At 42.7% G+C, this 15,438-nt stretch overlaps 1 protein-coding gene across 1 annotated transcript; it reads left to right on the top strand.

The window, feature by feature from the left end:
• Positions 1 to 168: 168 nt before the first annotated feature.
• On the top strand, positions 169 to 14,711 carry LOC136465496 (uncharacterized). The gene is made up of 2 exons (XM_066464205.1): positions 169 to 687; positions 14,427 to 14,711. The coding sequence occupies exons 1-2, from the start codon at positions 169 to 171 to the stop codon at positions 14,709 to 14,711; spliced, it is 804 nt and encodes a 267-aa protein (XP_066320302.1).
• Positions 14,712 to 15,438: the final 727 nt, after the last annotated feature.

Here is a 15,438-nt window from a genome sequence, read left to right as displayed (position 1 = left end):
TGCAATCTTTTAATGGTACCTAACCAATTCTGCCCAAGAACAATGGTTTACGCGGAGGTGTATACCTACCGATCCTGCGACTACGCCTAGACCGTCCGTACAGTACCGGAAATACAGCTGCCGGAGCCATCGCCTGCAATTCCCAATCCTGATCCATCGAATCTCATCATGGACACGCTGCCGCCAGTAAATGGGAAGATCTACATGGCAACTAACAATGGGTACATTCTTGTGTTAGATTTGGCCTCCACAAGCATTTCTGCCATCAAGCTCCCGAACAGAGTAAGGACGACCAACTTCAAGCTCTTATGTCGAGAGGAGGATGCAAGGCTATTTGTCATCCACGCAGATGGGTTTCAGCTTAGTATCTGGCACCACAAGGCTGATGGCAATGGCGCAAACACCTGGGTGCTTGTGCATGACAGGATCATTGTGCATGAGGCGTGCAATCGTCATGACGATGTGTTTGTGATGGCTGCTGATAATAATCTTGAGTATATGTTCTTGTGGCTGGAGGCAAGTAGGCTTCTCATGCATATTCATCTGAAGAGCAGGAGTGAGAAAGTGTATGATGAGTTGAACGTGTATGATGAGTCGACGCTGGATAGAAGCTACTTACATATCAAGCCCTTTGTCATGGTTTGGCCTCCAGTATTCCCAGCATTGAGGGGAGAAGACAATCTCGAGGTATGATCTCTTTTGTTCGCCACTGCCTAAATATGACACGTGTTCTTAATTCCTTCCTTCAGTGGCTATGACTTTTGTTAAGGCGCACTTTTGTTCTGCAATGAGGCAAGGGAAATGAACAAGAATCAGAAAATTTGTGTGGGCAGTCACAGTGGCCACACTCCTCTACTGGATGTGAAATGTTTATGATTACTCTGTCGAGTTAGAATCTCGTTACCTGTAGAGAATCCATCTTAGCTCAGAAAACAATACCTGCAGCTCTGTTTTCTTACACTATTTTCCATGGAACAGGCATAACTTGGTTTCATGTATAGAATCTCGTGACGAAGCAGCGCGCCTACCCTGTTTCGAGTCGATGACGCATGGGGTCACCTGACCAGCGGGTCCCACAGGTCAGCGACAGCAGTGTTGAGGGCTAGTTCAAAAATTCCAGATTCAAGTGTGATTTGTGATTTTTGTATCTTCAGTTTGGTAGCTCCTAAATTTGTGAAATAAATTTTGTAGTGTTCATTAGGAAGTTTAGTATTTATTAAAAATATTACCTTGGCACTTATAGTAGAAATGTTTGGAGAATTAAATAGGGATTTGAAATGTGCTTTTGAATGCATTCAAATTTGTTTATTTTATATCTAGAGTTCCTGTGCTCCAAAATTTATGAAATTTTTGTGGTAAGCTAGTATTAGCATATATGAACTCTGGTAAAAATTTGAGGACTAGTGCATGTATAGATTTATAGTTATAGATTTTTTCTTTTATGAATAGTTAATCCTTGCATGAATTTTTATAAATTATTTATGAGTCCAAAATTCATGAAATTTGTTGGAGGTAATCCTAGTACCATATGGATGATAAGAAAAAAAGGAAATCTGTTGCTTGACACTTTTCAATAGGGTTTTCTATTTATGCTATTTCAAGCCTTGCTTCCTTGTCATTTTTGTATTGAATGTTCTACTTAGTAAAATGACATGAAATTTCTATAGTAGTCTTTTGATAGCATTAGTAAGGCACTGTAAATTTTCGAGAATTTATGAAGTACATCTGATATATGTTTATTATTTAACCTAGATATCTAAATAAAATAATAAAGGCAATTAAATAAATAGTTTGGGCTTCGCCATTATATTATCTTAAATGTATTTGGTATGCTTAAACTGTTGGTAGATTCTGTGTTGTCAAATTTTGAATGATTACATGAAGCAGAAGTATCGTTACTTTATATTGCATGTTGAATCGTTTCCGAACAAATTCTGTAGTTTGAGGAGTTACATGTTGCAAATGATGTGTACTGTAAAAATGGTTAATAACAAGGTTGTAGGGAATTTGATAAGCTTTCCAGAAAGTTCAGGATCACTAAATTTGGATTAGTAGAACTCCAGTTATGAGTGAAACAAGTAGCTACTGTTTGTGGCATAATCGATGCATTGTGGAAATAGTTAATTAAATAATCGAGAAGAGATATGCACCTACTCAATAAACATGATGCACTTGTTAACATTTATGCATTCGTAATACTTATGCCATACTCATGCATCTAGGATCGGAGGAAGAGATCACGTTGCTGGAATTCGAAGAAGCAGAGGAAGGGAACCCGTAGGAGGATCCGCAAGCCGCAGCTTCCGAAGGCGCTCCTTCCGGGGAACGATCAGACTGAGCCCAAGGGCAGGCTTGGCCTGAGCATCCTGGCATCTGGTGTTCTAGATTGTGCGGCGCAGTACGGACCCACGAAATGTGTACCAGAGTTGTACCAAAGGTGACCTAAGGCTATCGTGGCTGGTAGACCTGGGTTTGTGTTAGAAATAAATTCCCAGCTGGTTGAAATCGATTCGAATCGTTGTCTCTCCCGGATAGTGAGAAACTTGGCTAGTCCCAACATCGTAGCAACTGTGTTATGAAACCTGATGGTTCGGAGGAATATGGAATTACAATACCTGCTATGGTTACTGTTGTATGCTTCTAAATGATATACCACATGTTTGGCACAGGATAGTTGCTAATCTAGAAATGGATAGTTATAATTAACCTGATAAAGAAATTGTAACTGTACCATGACTCAATTGCTTTTGCGCAAAAATGTTGTCGAGTTACGTCCACTTATACAGCCTTGCATAATCCTTGGAGTCATTTTATTTCTGGTTCATGATGGGTAAGTCTAGCTGAGTACCTTCTCGTACTCAGGGTTTATTTTCCCACTGTTGCAGATGGCACTGTGTATCATGGGTATTGCAAGAGTTGCTTCTATCCCGCTGTGGATGAGGAGTAAGCCTTGGGCAGGCTTCTTTAGTAATTCCTATCTTTGCTTTTGTGGACCGTGATCTGGTTTGGCACTGTATCAAACTATGTTGGAAACTTTATCTTTGAACTTATTTGCTTCCGCTTTATTTATCAAACTCGGTTTGTAATAACTTTTATTCGTACTTTGATGATGAAAAGTATCTGTGAACTTTATGTAATATGTGGCATGTATGTTGAATCCTGTACGATCTTGGTTGTTGTAAATCATTTATCGAGGCCCATTGCGGTACTCGATGGACTACTGGGTTTATATGGGTTCAAGTATGACAGTGCAACCGCTTGTGGATTGCCATTATACTTGTATTCTTATAAATTGGTCGGTTCTGCGACAGTTGGTATCAGAGCAAGGTTCAACGTTAATTGTCACAAGTGTATTTAAAACAAAAGTTTTTGTTTTCCAAAAAACCCTTCGCTAGCAACTAATAGTGATATAATAGGTATTTGAAATCTAAAGTGTGCCAATGATCACTTTCCTTATGCCCAAATTAAGGACTATTAGGTGGCTATTTAAGTACTAACATGGGGGTTTTTACTTTATCGTCCATACGGCGTGCTATTGTATGGATGCCATTCACTTGAGTGGTAATGTATGGATCAAATGTCTCTACGCCAAGGTAAGATGATGAGTGTATGACCGCAAGATGTGAGTGTGCGGTTGGGGAGAGTAGCTTTGGTACGGCTATGTATGCATGCTTGCATGTGTATATGGTACGTATTTAATTGTGGGTTTAAATTATTGTCGGGTAGATTGATACGGAAGTATATGTATGGGTATACATATATGGAAGTATTTACAATTACATTCTGCATATTCATTATGGGTTTAGGGCTGAAATGAAATTTTATGCAGGTACACTAACAACGAAACGTATAGCTCGACTAGTTACGCTAATTATGAGAGAACGTATATATGCCACCGTGTCTACCGTTAGAAACAAATTTTTCCTAAGTTTGTGAGGACGTACGGAACAAGCATGCATCATGATAATTACCATTCACATAACTACATTGTTCCTTCCCTTATAAACTTCTTACTCGGTTATGTAACTCTTATCCATTATGGCATTGTCTCACCAAAGGGTACATGTTAATGGTGCAGATGGCACGCACCAAGCAGACTGCTCGCAAGTCCATCGGAGGCAGAGCTCCTAGCCGTCAGCTTGCTCCACGTACCCGTCAACGTCATATGTTTCTTGGAGAGTTTGGGATGCCTACACTCTTGTGGAGAGTGCTCAGCTATGTAGGCTATCCTGATGGAATGGAACCCCACTACTTCTGGGCGAATGAGCGGTTGGAGAAGGTCTCTTAGTTACTGTGGAGGCCATTGTTCGTCCCCGAGGTGACGATTCTGAGTGGATAGGCTGGTGTTATGAGTCAACTAGCAGGACTGCTGAAGAAGCAGCTGGCAGGGTAGCCTTTGGGATCCTGAGAGATATAATGGATCGTTTTCCTTAGGAGCTGGCAGCCGCTTTGGTTGGAGTCTTTCCGAGGGGCAACCCCTCCACTGACTCATGGCAGCAGGCAAGAGGAAGACCCTTGGAGATTGGTGCAGCAGAAGGGCTGAACAGTGATAACCCTGCCATGAGCGCCATGTTCGTAATGGTGAGAGTGTTAGATGGAGTAGAAGGTAGCCTCAGACGTGTGTCTGGTGCTCTTGGTCATGCCCGCGAGGATCGACGTTAGCTTCAGAGGGAGCACGACGCCGAGATTGAGAGGCTCACTGAAGAGATGACTCGGTTAACTCACCAGCGAAATGTAGCTTGGTCTAGGGAAGATGTCCTGAGAGCTCGACAGTTTGAGCTGGGGTAGCAGCTGGCCAATGCGGAAGAATACAACGATAATCTGCATGAAGAGGTTCATCTACTGAACAATTAGCTCCACCCTTATGTCCCACCTGGAGCCGCAGAAATGGATCTAGAAGGGGACGAGGAAGAAGAAGAAGTAGAGCCTAAAGAAGAAGTGGAGCCTGAGGAAGGAGATGATCCTACGTCTGACCTCGATAGTGATCATGATGAGGATTAGATCGCTTAAGTACTTAGTGGAAGTGCTGATGTATCGTCTGTATTCATGTAATGGACCTGTAGTTCAAAGTTTGGCATTAGTAACCTGACTATCATGTAATGTTGATTAATCGCACGTTTGGTTGAACATCAATGCAATTCCAGTCTTTTGTCGGTAATCACGACTTAAAATTTCATGCGTTATGAGCACGATAAGTGGTCAAATTGGGGATGTCATGTTGCGGGAATGAATTGTTATGCCTCTGTTTTTATTGTGCTTTTGAGAATTTTCTCCAGTAACTTCAGTTTGGCATGAGTACTTAATTCATCTGCAATCTCTTGACATCAACCAATAATCGCTTATTGTTGCAACTTCACAGATGACGTGCACCCGTGCTGGAGCTAGTGGCAGCCAGGATGGCAACCATGATGACTTGTCACCCCCACCGCCGCCGTCTGCTCAGGAATTCTTTACCCAGTTCCTGGGGAGCCAGAGGACAATGGAAGAAGCTTTGCGCCTTATCGCGCAAAACACTGCTCGTGGCCACCCACATCAACCAGGGGCCGAGCCAAATCAGCACAGTACATTCAAGGAGTTTCTGGACATGAAGCCTCCAATCTTCAAGGTGGCTGAGGAACCACTGCAGGCCGATGAGTGGTTGAATATCATTGAGCAGAAATTCCGTCTGTTGAGGGTCACGGAGCATCTAAAAGCAGAGTATGCTTCTCATCAATTGCAAGGACCAGCAGGGATCTGGTGGACACATTTCCTGTCATCCCTGCCTGCTAATGCGCGAGTGACCTGGGAATAGTTCAAGCTGGCTTTTAGGGGACACCATATTCCCCCGGGCCTGATGCGCATGAAAGCAGCCAAATTTATGAGGCTCACTCAAGGAACAAAGTCACTCACAGAATATATGCATGCATTCAACAACTTGTCAAGATATGCTCCAAGTTTCGTGGATACTGAAGAGAAAAAGATAGAGAGTTTCAAGCGAGGTCTGGGTACTAAACTTATGAAGACTATGCCAAATTCTAGGTGTGCCACGTACAATGAGTTTATTAGTGATGCCTTGACCCAAGAAAACCACAACAACATGCATGCAGTTGCTAAAGGTCACAAGAGGGCATATGAGACCGGTGCATCCGGGTCCTTCCAGTCAAAAGCACCTATCACAGCTAGGCCACAATTCCATCCACCTACACCCAAGTTTAGGCCTCCACCACCGAAAGCTCAGAATAATAGGCCACAGAAACCATTCCGTAAGGCGTTCACTATTGCCTTACCAAAAGGAAATGGCAATCAGGATAGCTCCACCGGATTCAGAAGTAATCAACCATGTTTCAACTGCAACCAACTGGGTCATTGGTCCAAGGAATGCCCCCACCCCAAGAAGAATAGCAACCAGAATCAGAACAATTAGAGACAGGCGAATGCCAGGGCACGTCAGGGGCAAGTGCATTATACCGCTATGGAGGAAGTGCCTGTCGGAGAAGTTGTCATGGCTGGTATGTTTCTCGTCAACAAGCATCCCGCTGTTGTTTTATTTGATTCGGGAGCTTCTCATTCATTTATGAGTCAAGCATTTGCATCTAGACATGATCAAGAAATAATCGAAGTAAGCAAAGGGGGTTTTAACATAAGTTCAGCAGGGGGAACTGTTACTACCAAAAAGATAGTCAAAAATGTACTCATCTCGATACAAGGGAGGGAGTACACAACAGATTTGATAATATTGTCGGGGTTGTCGATAAGTGTAATCTTAGGCATGAATTGGATGAAGTATCATGGTGCTCTTATTGACACTAGCACCCGTACTATCATGTTGAGAGAACCCACGGGAGGGAATGCTTTTCTAGTACCACTCTCCCGCGATTTCGAACCCCAACATTTAGCCTATGCTATCCAAACCACCACAATATGTGATATCCCCGTGGTTTGTGAGTTTCCGGATGTATTCCCAGAAGAATTACTAGGTCTACCACCGGATAGGGACGTGGAATTTAAGATTGAATTAGTGCCAGGTACCGCACCCATATCCAGAAGGCCCTATAGAATGCCACCCAATGAGTTAGCGGAACTTAAGGTTCAATTGCAAGATCTATTGGACAAGGGTCTTATCCAACCTAGCTCATCTCCGTGGGGATGCCCAGCCTTGTTTGTGAAAAAGAAGGATAAGTCACTGAGAATGTGTGTAGATTAAGACCACTCAATGCTGTGACCATCAAGAACAAATATCCATTGCCCCGCATCGACATCTTGTTCGATCAGTTAGCGAAGGCAAAAGTATTTTCCAAAATTGATTTGAGATCCGGTTACCATCAGATAAAGATCAGACCAGAGGATATACCTAAAACTGCTTTCTCTACTAGGTACGGCTTATACGAGTATTTGGTTATGTCTTTCGGACTAACAAATGCTCCAGCCTACTTCATGTACCTGATGAACTCGGTATTCATGCTCGAACTTGATAAGTTCGTGGTCATGTTTATCGATGACATATTGATTTATTCAGAAAATGAGTTAGATCATGAGGAGCATCTGAGGATTGTCCTATCCAGACTGAGGGAGCATAAGCTATATGCCAAGTTTAGCAAATGTGAATTTTGGATGAGCAAAGTACCTTTCTTAGGTCACATTTTATCAAGAGAGGGAATCTCAGTAGACCCATCAAAAGTACAAGAGGTCATGGATTGGAAAGCCCCAACTTCGGTTCATGAAGTTCGGAGTTTTCTAAGGTTAGCAGGGTACTATCATCGGTTTATTCTAGATTTCTCAAAGATAGCTAAGCCTATGACCAGACTACTTCAGAAAGATGAGAAGTACAAATGGACATCAGAATGTGAAACAGCTTTTCACACCCTCAGAACTTTGTTGACTACAGCACCTGTGCTAGCACAACCAGACATTGAAAAGCCTTTTGATGTATTTTGTGATGCATCGGGAATAGGTTTAGGATGTGTGCTTATGCAAGAAGGAAGAGTAATTGCATATGCTTCTCGGCAATTGAGAAAACATGAAGTCAACTACCCTACACATGATTTAGAACTTGCAGTCGTTGTCCATGCATTAAAGATATGGAGACATTACTTGTTGGGCAATGTATGTCATATCTATACTGACCACAAAAGTCTCAAGTATATCTTTACCCAGCCAGAGCTGAACATGAGACAACGAAGATGGTTAGAATTGATTAAGGACTACAATTTAGAAGTGCATTACCATCCGGGTAAAGCTAATGTAGTAGCCGATGCACTCAGTCGGAAGTCCCATTGCAACACTGTGGAAGCATTGTTGGAAGATGGATTCAACTTGCTACATCCTGCTGTGCTACACAATATCACAATCAGTTGTTCGCTTGAGGGCAAAATCATAGAGCTACAGCAGACAGATGTAGGAATAAGTCACATCAAGAGAAAAATGCAAGAGCAAGAAACCAAACATTTTAGATTGGACGAAAGAGGTGTATTATGGTTTGAGGAGCGGTTAGTGGTACCAAAAGACCATGAGCTAAGGAATCAAATTTTAGATGAAGCTCACTCATCCAAATTGTCTATCCATCCGGGTAGTAGTAAAATGTATCAAGATTTAAGAACCCGTTTTTGGTGGACTAAGATGAAGAAAGAGATCATAGCCTATGTTGCTAGGTGTGATAACTGCAGTAGAGTGAAAGCCGTCCATATGAAAACCGTTGGATTACTTCAGCCATTGCCTATTCCAGGATGGAAATGAGAGGAAATCAGCATGGATTTTATCACAGGCCTTCCAATGACGCCATAAGGTCACGATTCAATATGGGTAATTGTTGATCGTCTCACTAAGTCAGCACACTTTATACCCGTGAACACATGGTATATAGTTGGGAAATACGCTGAGATATATGTTTCCCAGATCATGAGACTGCATGGAGTACCCAGGACTATAATCTCAGATCGAGGACCACAGTTCATAGCTCGTTTCTGGGAGCACTTACACCAGGCTCTGGGAACCAAGCTAATCAAAAGTTCGGCATATCATCCGCAAACTTCAGGACAGACAGAGCGAGTGAACCAAATCCTAGAAGATTTACTTAGAGCTTGTGTTATATCTTCAAAAGGTTCATGGGAGAAATGGTTACCTTTAGCTGAATTCTCCTATAACAACAGTTATCAAGCGAGTATCAAAATGGCTCCATTTGAAGCCTTGTATGGCAGAAAATGCAGAACTCCTTTGAACTGGATTGAGCCAGGTGAAAGGAGATACTTTGGTATTGATTTTGTCAATGAAGCCGAAGAGCAAGTACATATCATCCAATGACATATGAAGGCAGCTCAATCAAGATAGAAGAGTTATGCCGACAGAAGAAGAAGACCACTGACTTTTGAAGTGGGTGACTACGTATACTTGAGAGTATCACCCATGAAAGGTGTGAAAAGATTTGGGATGAAAAAGAAGCTTTCACCAAGATATGTAGGGCCATACAAAATTTTGGAGCGAAAATGAAATATTGCGTATAAGTTACAACTACCACCAGAGATGAGTGCAATCTTTGATGTGTTCCATGTTTCTCAGTTAAAGAAATGTCTTCGAGTACCTAAAGAAGCTATTGCACCCACCAACGTGCAGCTTCAATCGGATTTGACCTATGAAGAAAAGCCAATTCGAGTATTAGAAGAGATGGAGAGAGTAACACGGAGTAAGATTATTAAGTTTTATAAGGTGGTGTGGAACAATCATAGTGAACAAGATGCTACGTGGGAAAGAGAAGATTATCTACGAAAAGTTTATCCCGCCTTTTTCCAAGAATGGTAGGTCTTGCAAATCTCGGGACGAGATTTTTATAAGGGGGAGGGGCTGTAACACCTCGGGTGTTAGCCTTGCATAACTTGACTTGCATAACATGAGCATGATCATCACGCATTCATAAACAAGCATTTACAATTGAAACATTTGATTGAAACATCTACAGCATTTGCTTGTTATCACATGTTTCATTATCATATGCAACCTTTCTCGTTATTTCATGTCTCCATGTGTATATGCAAATGATCATGAATGAAAACATGTACTTGGTGGTTGTGAGTCACAAAAACATGTAACCACACTTGGGTTAGCAATTAGAGCATTGTTCATGAAAGTCACTTTTCATAATCAAGCCTTTAAGTCATGTTTCATGTGATTACTTTAAATGGCCCTATGAGTGACTACTACATGAAAGGATTGAATGACCTTGCAAATTTCTTAAACATGCTTAGGATATCATCATGAACAACTTTGGTATTTAGGGCTAGGGCTAGTTTGGTCATTAAGCCATGCTTTGATGTGTATCATCATTTAGAAGTGACATGTTTGACTAAAGTTGAACTAGATGTTAGAGACCTTGCATGGAGGAGTTCACTAAAGCAAAGTTGTAGTGTTTGACATAAGGAACAACTTTTATTTTTGGGTCACTAACTAATTCAGCTCCAAACATGCTTGAATTGGGATCACAAAAATCAACAAATAGCTGTTTTCAACACTTAACGAAATGCTAAGTCTTGGTTCATTGAACAGCCTGACAAGCTGACCTTCATGGCGATATAACTTGAATTCAGTTGAGAATTGGAAAACGATTATTGAACAAGAGTTGTAGCTGGTACATTAGGCTTCAACTTTGATGTACGAAATTTTCGCTGAAAGTCCATGGTCACAAAGTTTTAGTCACGGAAAAACCCGCTGTCAGGCATCACATCGGATCACTAACGAACGGAGCGAGCCGTTTAGTGGCCAACCACCGGCAGAGCCTGCGCGCCGCGTGTCCGCGGCGATGGCCGCGCATCGCCGTTGCTCTGTCCGGTCAGGCCACGACGCGCCTGAGCGCGGCTTTAACACCGCCAGCACCGCCCGCTCCTGCTCGCGCCTCCTTTCTTTTCGCATTTCGCCTCCTCCTTGCTCGCCGTAGCGTCAGTCGTGCTCGTCCCGCCTCGCCGTCGCCATTGCAGACGCTCCGCCGAGCTCGCCTGCGCTAGCCACCGCTGCATCCGCCAATTAGTCGCTCTCTCAGCTTCGCCTCAACCTTCCCCATCGTTTCCACCTTGCCTCGCCCGAGATCGTGCCTTAGGTGAGCCGCTGCTCGCTTTGTGCCGCCGCGGGAACACTCTCGCCGGAGTGCCGCCATGGCCGTTGCCGTGGCCGTACTTCGTCGGAGCGCCTCAAGCCTCCTAGGTCATGTAGTTCGGTTCGCATGGTCACCGTGGTCCTGTTGCTCGCCTTGCTTGGCCTCGCTGTGGCCGGAGACGGCCGGCACACGTCGTGCCGCCATGGCCGACGTCGTCGTCCTTCGCGCCGATGATTCGCCCGCCTAGATAGCCCAATGTGCGCGCAAGGTCTAGAGGGTCACCGTAGACTAGGTGCCGTCGCTGGTAAAGCTCGCCGCCGGCGAACTTGGCTGCACAGTGACAAAGCAGCGCCGCCTACCCTGTTTCGAGTCGATGACGCGTGGGGTCACCTGACCAGCGGGTCCCACCGGTCAGCGACAGCAGTGTTGAGGGCTAGTTCAAAAATTCCAGATTCAAGTGTGATTTGTGATTTTTGTATCTTCAGTTTGGTAGCTCCTAAATTTGTGAAATAAATTTTGTAGTGTTCATTAGGAAGTTTAGTATTTATTAAAAATATTACCTTGGCACTTACAGTAGAAATGTTTGGAGAATTAAATAGGGATTTGAAATGTGCTTTTGAATGCATTCAAAATTGTTTATTTTATATCTAGAGTTCCTGTGCTCCAAAATTTATGAAATTTTTGTGGTAAGCTAGTATTAGCATATATGAACTTTGGTAAAAATTTGAGGACTAGTGCATGTGTAGATTTATAGTTATAGATTTTTTCTTTTATGAATGGTTAATCCTTGCATGAATTTTTATAAATTATTTATGAGTCCAAAATTCATGAAATTTGTTGGAGGTAATCCTAGTACCATATGGATGATAAGAAAAATAGGAAATCTGTTGCTTGACACTTTTCAATAGGGTTTTCCATTTATGCTATTTCAAGCCTTGCTTCCTTGTCATTTTTGTATAGAATGTTCTACTTAGTAAAATGACATGAAATTTCTATAGTAGTCTTTTGATAGCATTAGTAAGGCACTATAAATTTTTGAGAATTTATGAAGTACATCTGATATATGTTTATTATTTAACCTAGATATCTAAATAAAATAATAAAGGCAATTAAATAAATAGTTTGGGCTTCGCCATTATATTATCTTAAATGTATTTGGTATGCTTAAACTGTTGGTAGATTCTGTGTTGTCAAATTTTGAATGATTACATGAAGCAGAAGTATCATTACTTTATATTGCATGTTGAATCGTTTCCGGACAAATTCTGTAGTTTGAGGAGTTGCATGTTGCAAATGATGTGTACTGTAAAAATGGTTAATAACAAGGTTGTAGGGAATTTGATAAGCTTTCCAGAAAGTCTAGGATCACTGAATTTGGATTAGTAGAACTCCAGTTATGAGTGAAACAAATAGCTACTGTTTGTGGCATAATCGATGCATTGTGGAAATAGTTAATTAAATAATCGAGAAGAGATATGCACCTACTCAATAAACATGATGCACTTGTTAACATTTATGCATTCGTAATACTTATGCCATACTCATGCATCTAGGATCGGAGGAAGAGATCACGTTGCTGGAATTCGAAGAAGCAGAGGAAGGGAACCCGTAGGAGGATCCGCAAGCCGCAGCTCCCGAAGGCGTGGAGCAGAACCCTGAAGAGCTTCCGGAGTGCCCTGACCACCACCCTACTTCCTTTCTGCGAGGCAAGCCCCGGAGCATTATAAGTCTCCCAGTAATTTACAAATGTTTACTTACGTACTTATGATTGATGCATTAGGTTATAAGAGTTGAATGAAACCACTTGATGCATGTAAATTCCTTGTCCAGATATTAACCCTTTAACCGGTATAGGTCCAGGATCAAATCTATGCTTAGCCATGCTTAGACCGGTAGAAGTCGGGTGATGTCCTGTCACCTATGAGATGTAGGTGGATACCGAAGCACGGTTGGCTATATCTGCTATCATGGAACAGAACCATGAGGTAAAAGTAAATCGAGACCGGACGGGAAGTCGATAGAGAAGCAACAAGACATGGAGGTCTTGGGTGTGGATTTATCCCCGTCTGTGTTGATTAAGGACCGTACCGTTGTTGGTGCTTCTGATAAGATTGAACGCATGCCTCTCACTTAGCTGGCCGGATAACTCATTCCGACCGCGAAGCCGAGTAATTCAACTCAGGCCGGGAACCGTTCTGTTGTGCGCTCCTTTCGGGGAACGATCAGACTGAGCCCAAGGGCAGGCTTGGCCTGAGCATCCTGGCATCTAGTGTTCCAGATTGTGCGGCGCAGTATGGACCCACGAAATGTGTACCGAAGTTGTACCAAAGGTGACCTAAGGCTATCGTGGCTGGTAGACCTAGGTTTGTGTTAGGAATAAATTCCCAGCTGGTTGAAATCGATTCGAATCGCCGTCTCTCCTGGATAGTGAGAAACTTGGCTAGTCCCAACATCGTAGCAACTGTGTTATAAAACCTGATGGTTCGGAGGAATATGGAATTACAATACCTGCTATGGTTACTATTGTATGCTTCTAGATGATATACCACATGTTTGGCATAGGATAGTTGCTAATCTAGAAATGGATAGTTATAATTAACCTGATAAAGAAATTGTAACTATACCATGACTCAATTGCTTTTATGCAAAAATGTTGTCGAGTTACATCCACTTATACAGCCTTGCATAATCCTTAGAGTTATTTTATTTCTGGTTCATGACGGGTAAGTCTAGCTAAGTACCTTCTCGTACTCAGGGTTTATTTTCCCATTGTTGTAGATGGCACTGTGTATCATGGGTATTGCAAGAGTTGCTTCTATCCCGCTTTGGACGAGGAGTAAGCCTTGGGCAGGCTTCTTTAGTAATTCCTATCTTTGCTTTTGTGGACCGTGATCTGGTTTGGCACTGTATCAAACTATGTTGGAAACTTTATCTTCGAACTTATTTGCTTCCGCTTTATTTATCAAACTCGGTTTGTAATAACTTTTATTCGTACTCTGATGATGAAAAGTATCTGTGAACTTTATGTAATATGTGGCATGTATGTTGAATCCTATACGATCTTGGTTGTTGTAAATCGTTTATCGAGGCCCATCGCGGTACTCGACGGACTACCGGGTTTATATGGGTTCAAGTATGACAGTGCGACCGCTTACGGATTGCCATTGTACTTGTATTCTTATAAATTGGTCGGTTCTGCGACACTCTTGGCAAGCAGCATCGATAGCCGTTCCCACAAGTGGCAAACTACCATGCTAAAAGTCCTCTGGATCTATTCCATACTGATCTCTGTGGTCAGATCAAGCTAAAAACTCTAGGGGGCAAGAGCTATTTCCTACTCATAGTGGATGATTATTCTCGGTATATGTAGATTGAACTTCTGACAACCAAAGATGAGGCGTTCAAGTGTTTCAAGCTTGTTAAGGCACTGGCTAAAACCGAGCGTGGTGGGAAACTTCATGCTTTTCGCAGTGATCGTGGAGGCGAATTCAACTCCATAGAGTTCAAGGAATACTATGACGAGCATGGAGTCAAGCACTTCACCACCACGCCGTACACACCACAGCAAAATGGAGTGGTGGAGCGCTGCAATCGGACAGTAGTTGAAATGGCTAGGTGCCTACTCAAGAGCACGAGTGTTCCAAGAGAGTTTTAGGGTGAAGCAGTCACCACAGCTGTGTATCTGCTGAACCGAGCCCCTATGAAGAGTCTTCAAGGCAGGACACCCTATGAAGCATGGTACCAAAAGAAGCCCAAGGTACATCACCTTTGGACTTTTGGTTGTGTAGCCCATGTGAAGCAAGTAGGGCCAAGCATCACTAAGTTGTCTAATAGATCAACTCCAATGGTGTTCATCGGCTATGAAAAGGGAACAAAGGGCTATCGAGTTTATGATCCAGTAGCCAAGAAACTGCACATATCAAGGGATGTGATATTTGAAGAAGCTAGAGCTTGGAAGTGGCAAAGTGAAGCTCAGCCTGATCCAATTGCACCTGTGTTTGATGTGGAGTATTACACTATTCTTGGACCGGGAACAGTAACTGAAAGTGCAGAAGCAGAAACTGATGGAGCAGCAGATACTACATTGTCTGAACCTGACTAACCCAACTAAGGTTAGTGGCATATCAATACTAATTCTAGTGCTGGTTCCAATCATTCTACACCACCAGGAAGTCCTACAGAGCAAGAAATTGTGTTTGCAACACCACCTACTGATTCAGGAAACTCAGAAGATCGGCAAGTGAGATGCAGAACTTTGGAAGGTATCTATGACACTACAGATGAGGTCCAGGATTTTCAGTATAGTGGTTTATGCTACCTTGCTGTAGAGGAGCCTTGAAGTGTAGAAGAGGCACTGAATGAGCAGTGTTGGAGGGAAGCTA

Source organism: Miscanthus floridulus, chromosome 7 (assembly GCF_019320115.1).
Source record: "Miscanthus floridulus cultivar M001 chromosome 7, ASM1932011v1, whole genome shotgun sequence".
Classification (NCBI taxonomy): Eukaryota; Viridiplantae; Streptophyta; class Magnoliopsida; order Poales; family Poaceae; genus Miscanthus; species Miscanthus floridulus.
This window is presented reverse-complemented; position numbering and strand designations above follow the sequence as displayed.

Excerpts from the sequence above, each read along its gene's own strand:
- LOC136465496 (XM_066464205.1), top strand. The coding sequence starts at position 169 with ATGGACACGCTGCCGCCAGTAAATGGGAAGATCTACATGGCAACTAAC. Across the intron at positions 688-14,426 it reads GGGGAGAAGACAATCTCGAG|ATTGAACTTCTGACAACCAA; the intron begins GTATGATCTCTT and ends CGGTATATGTAG.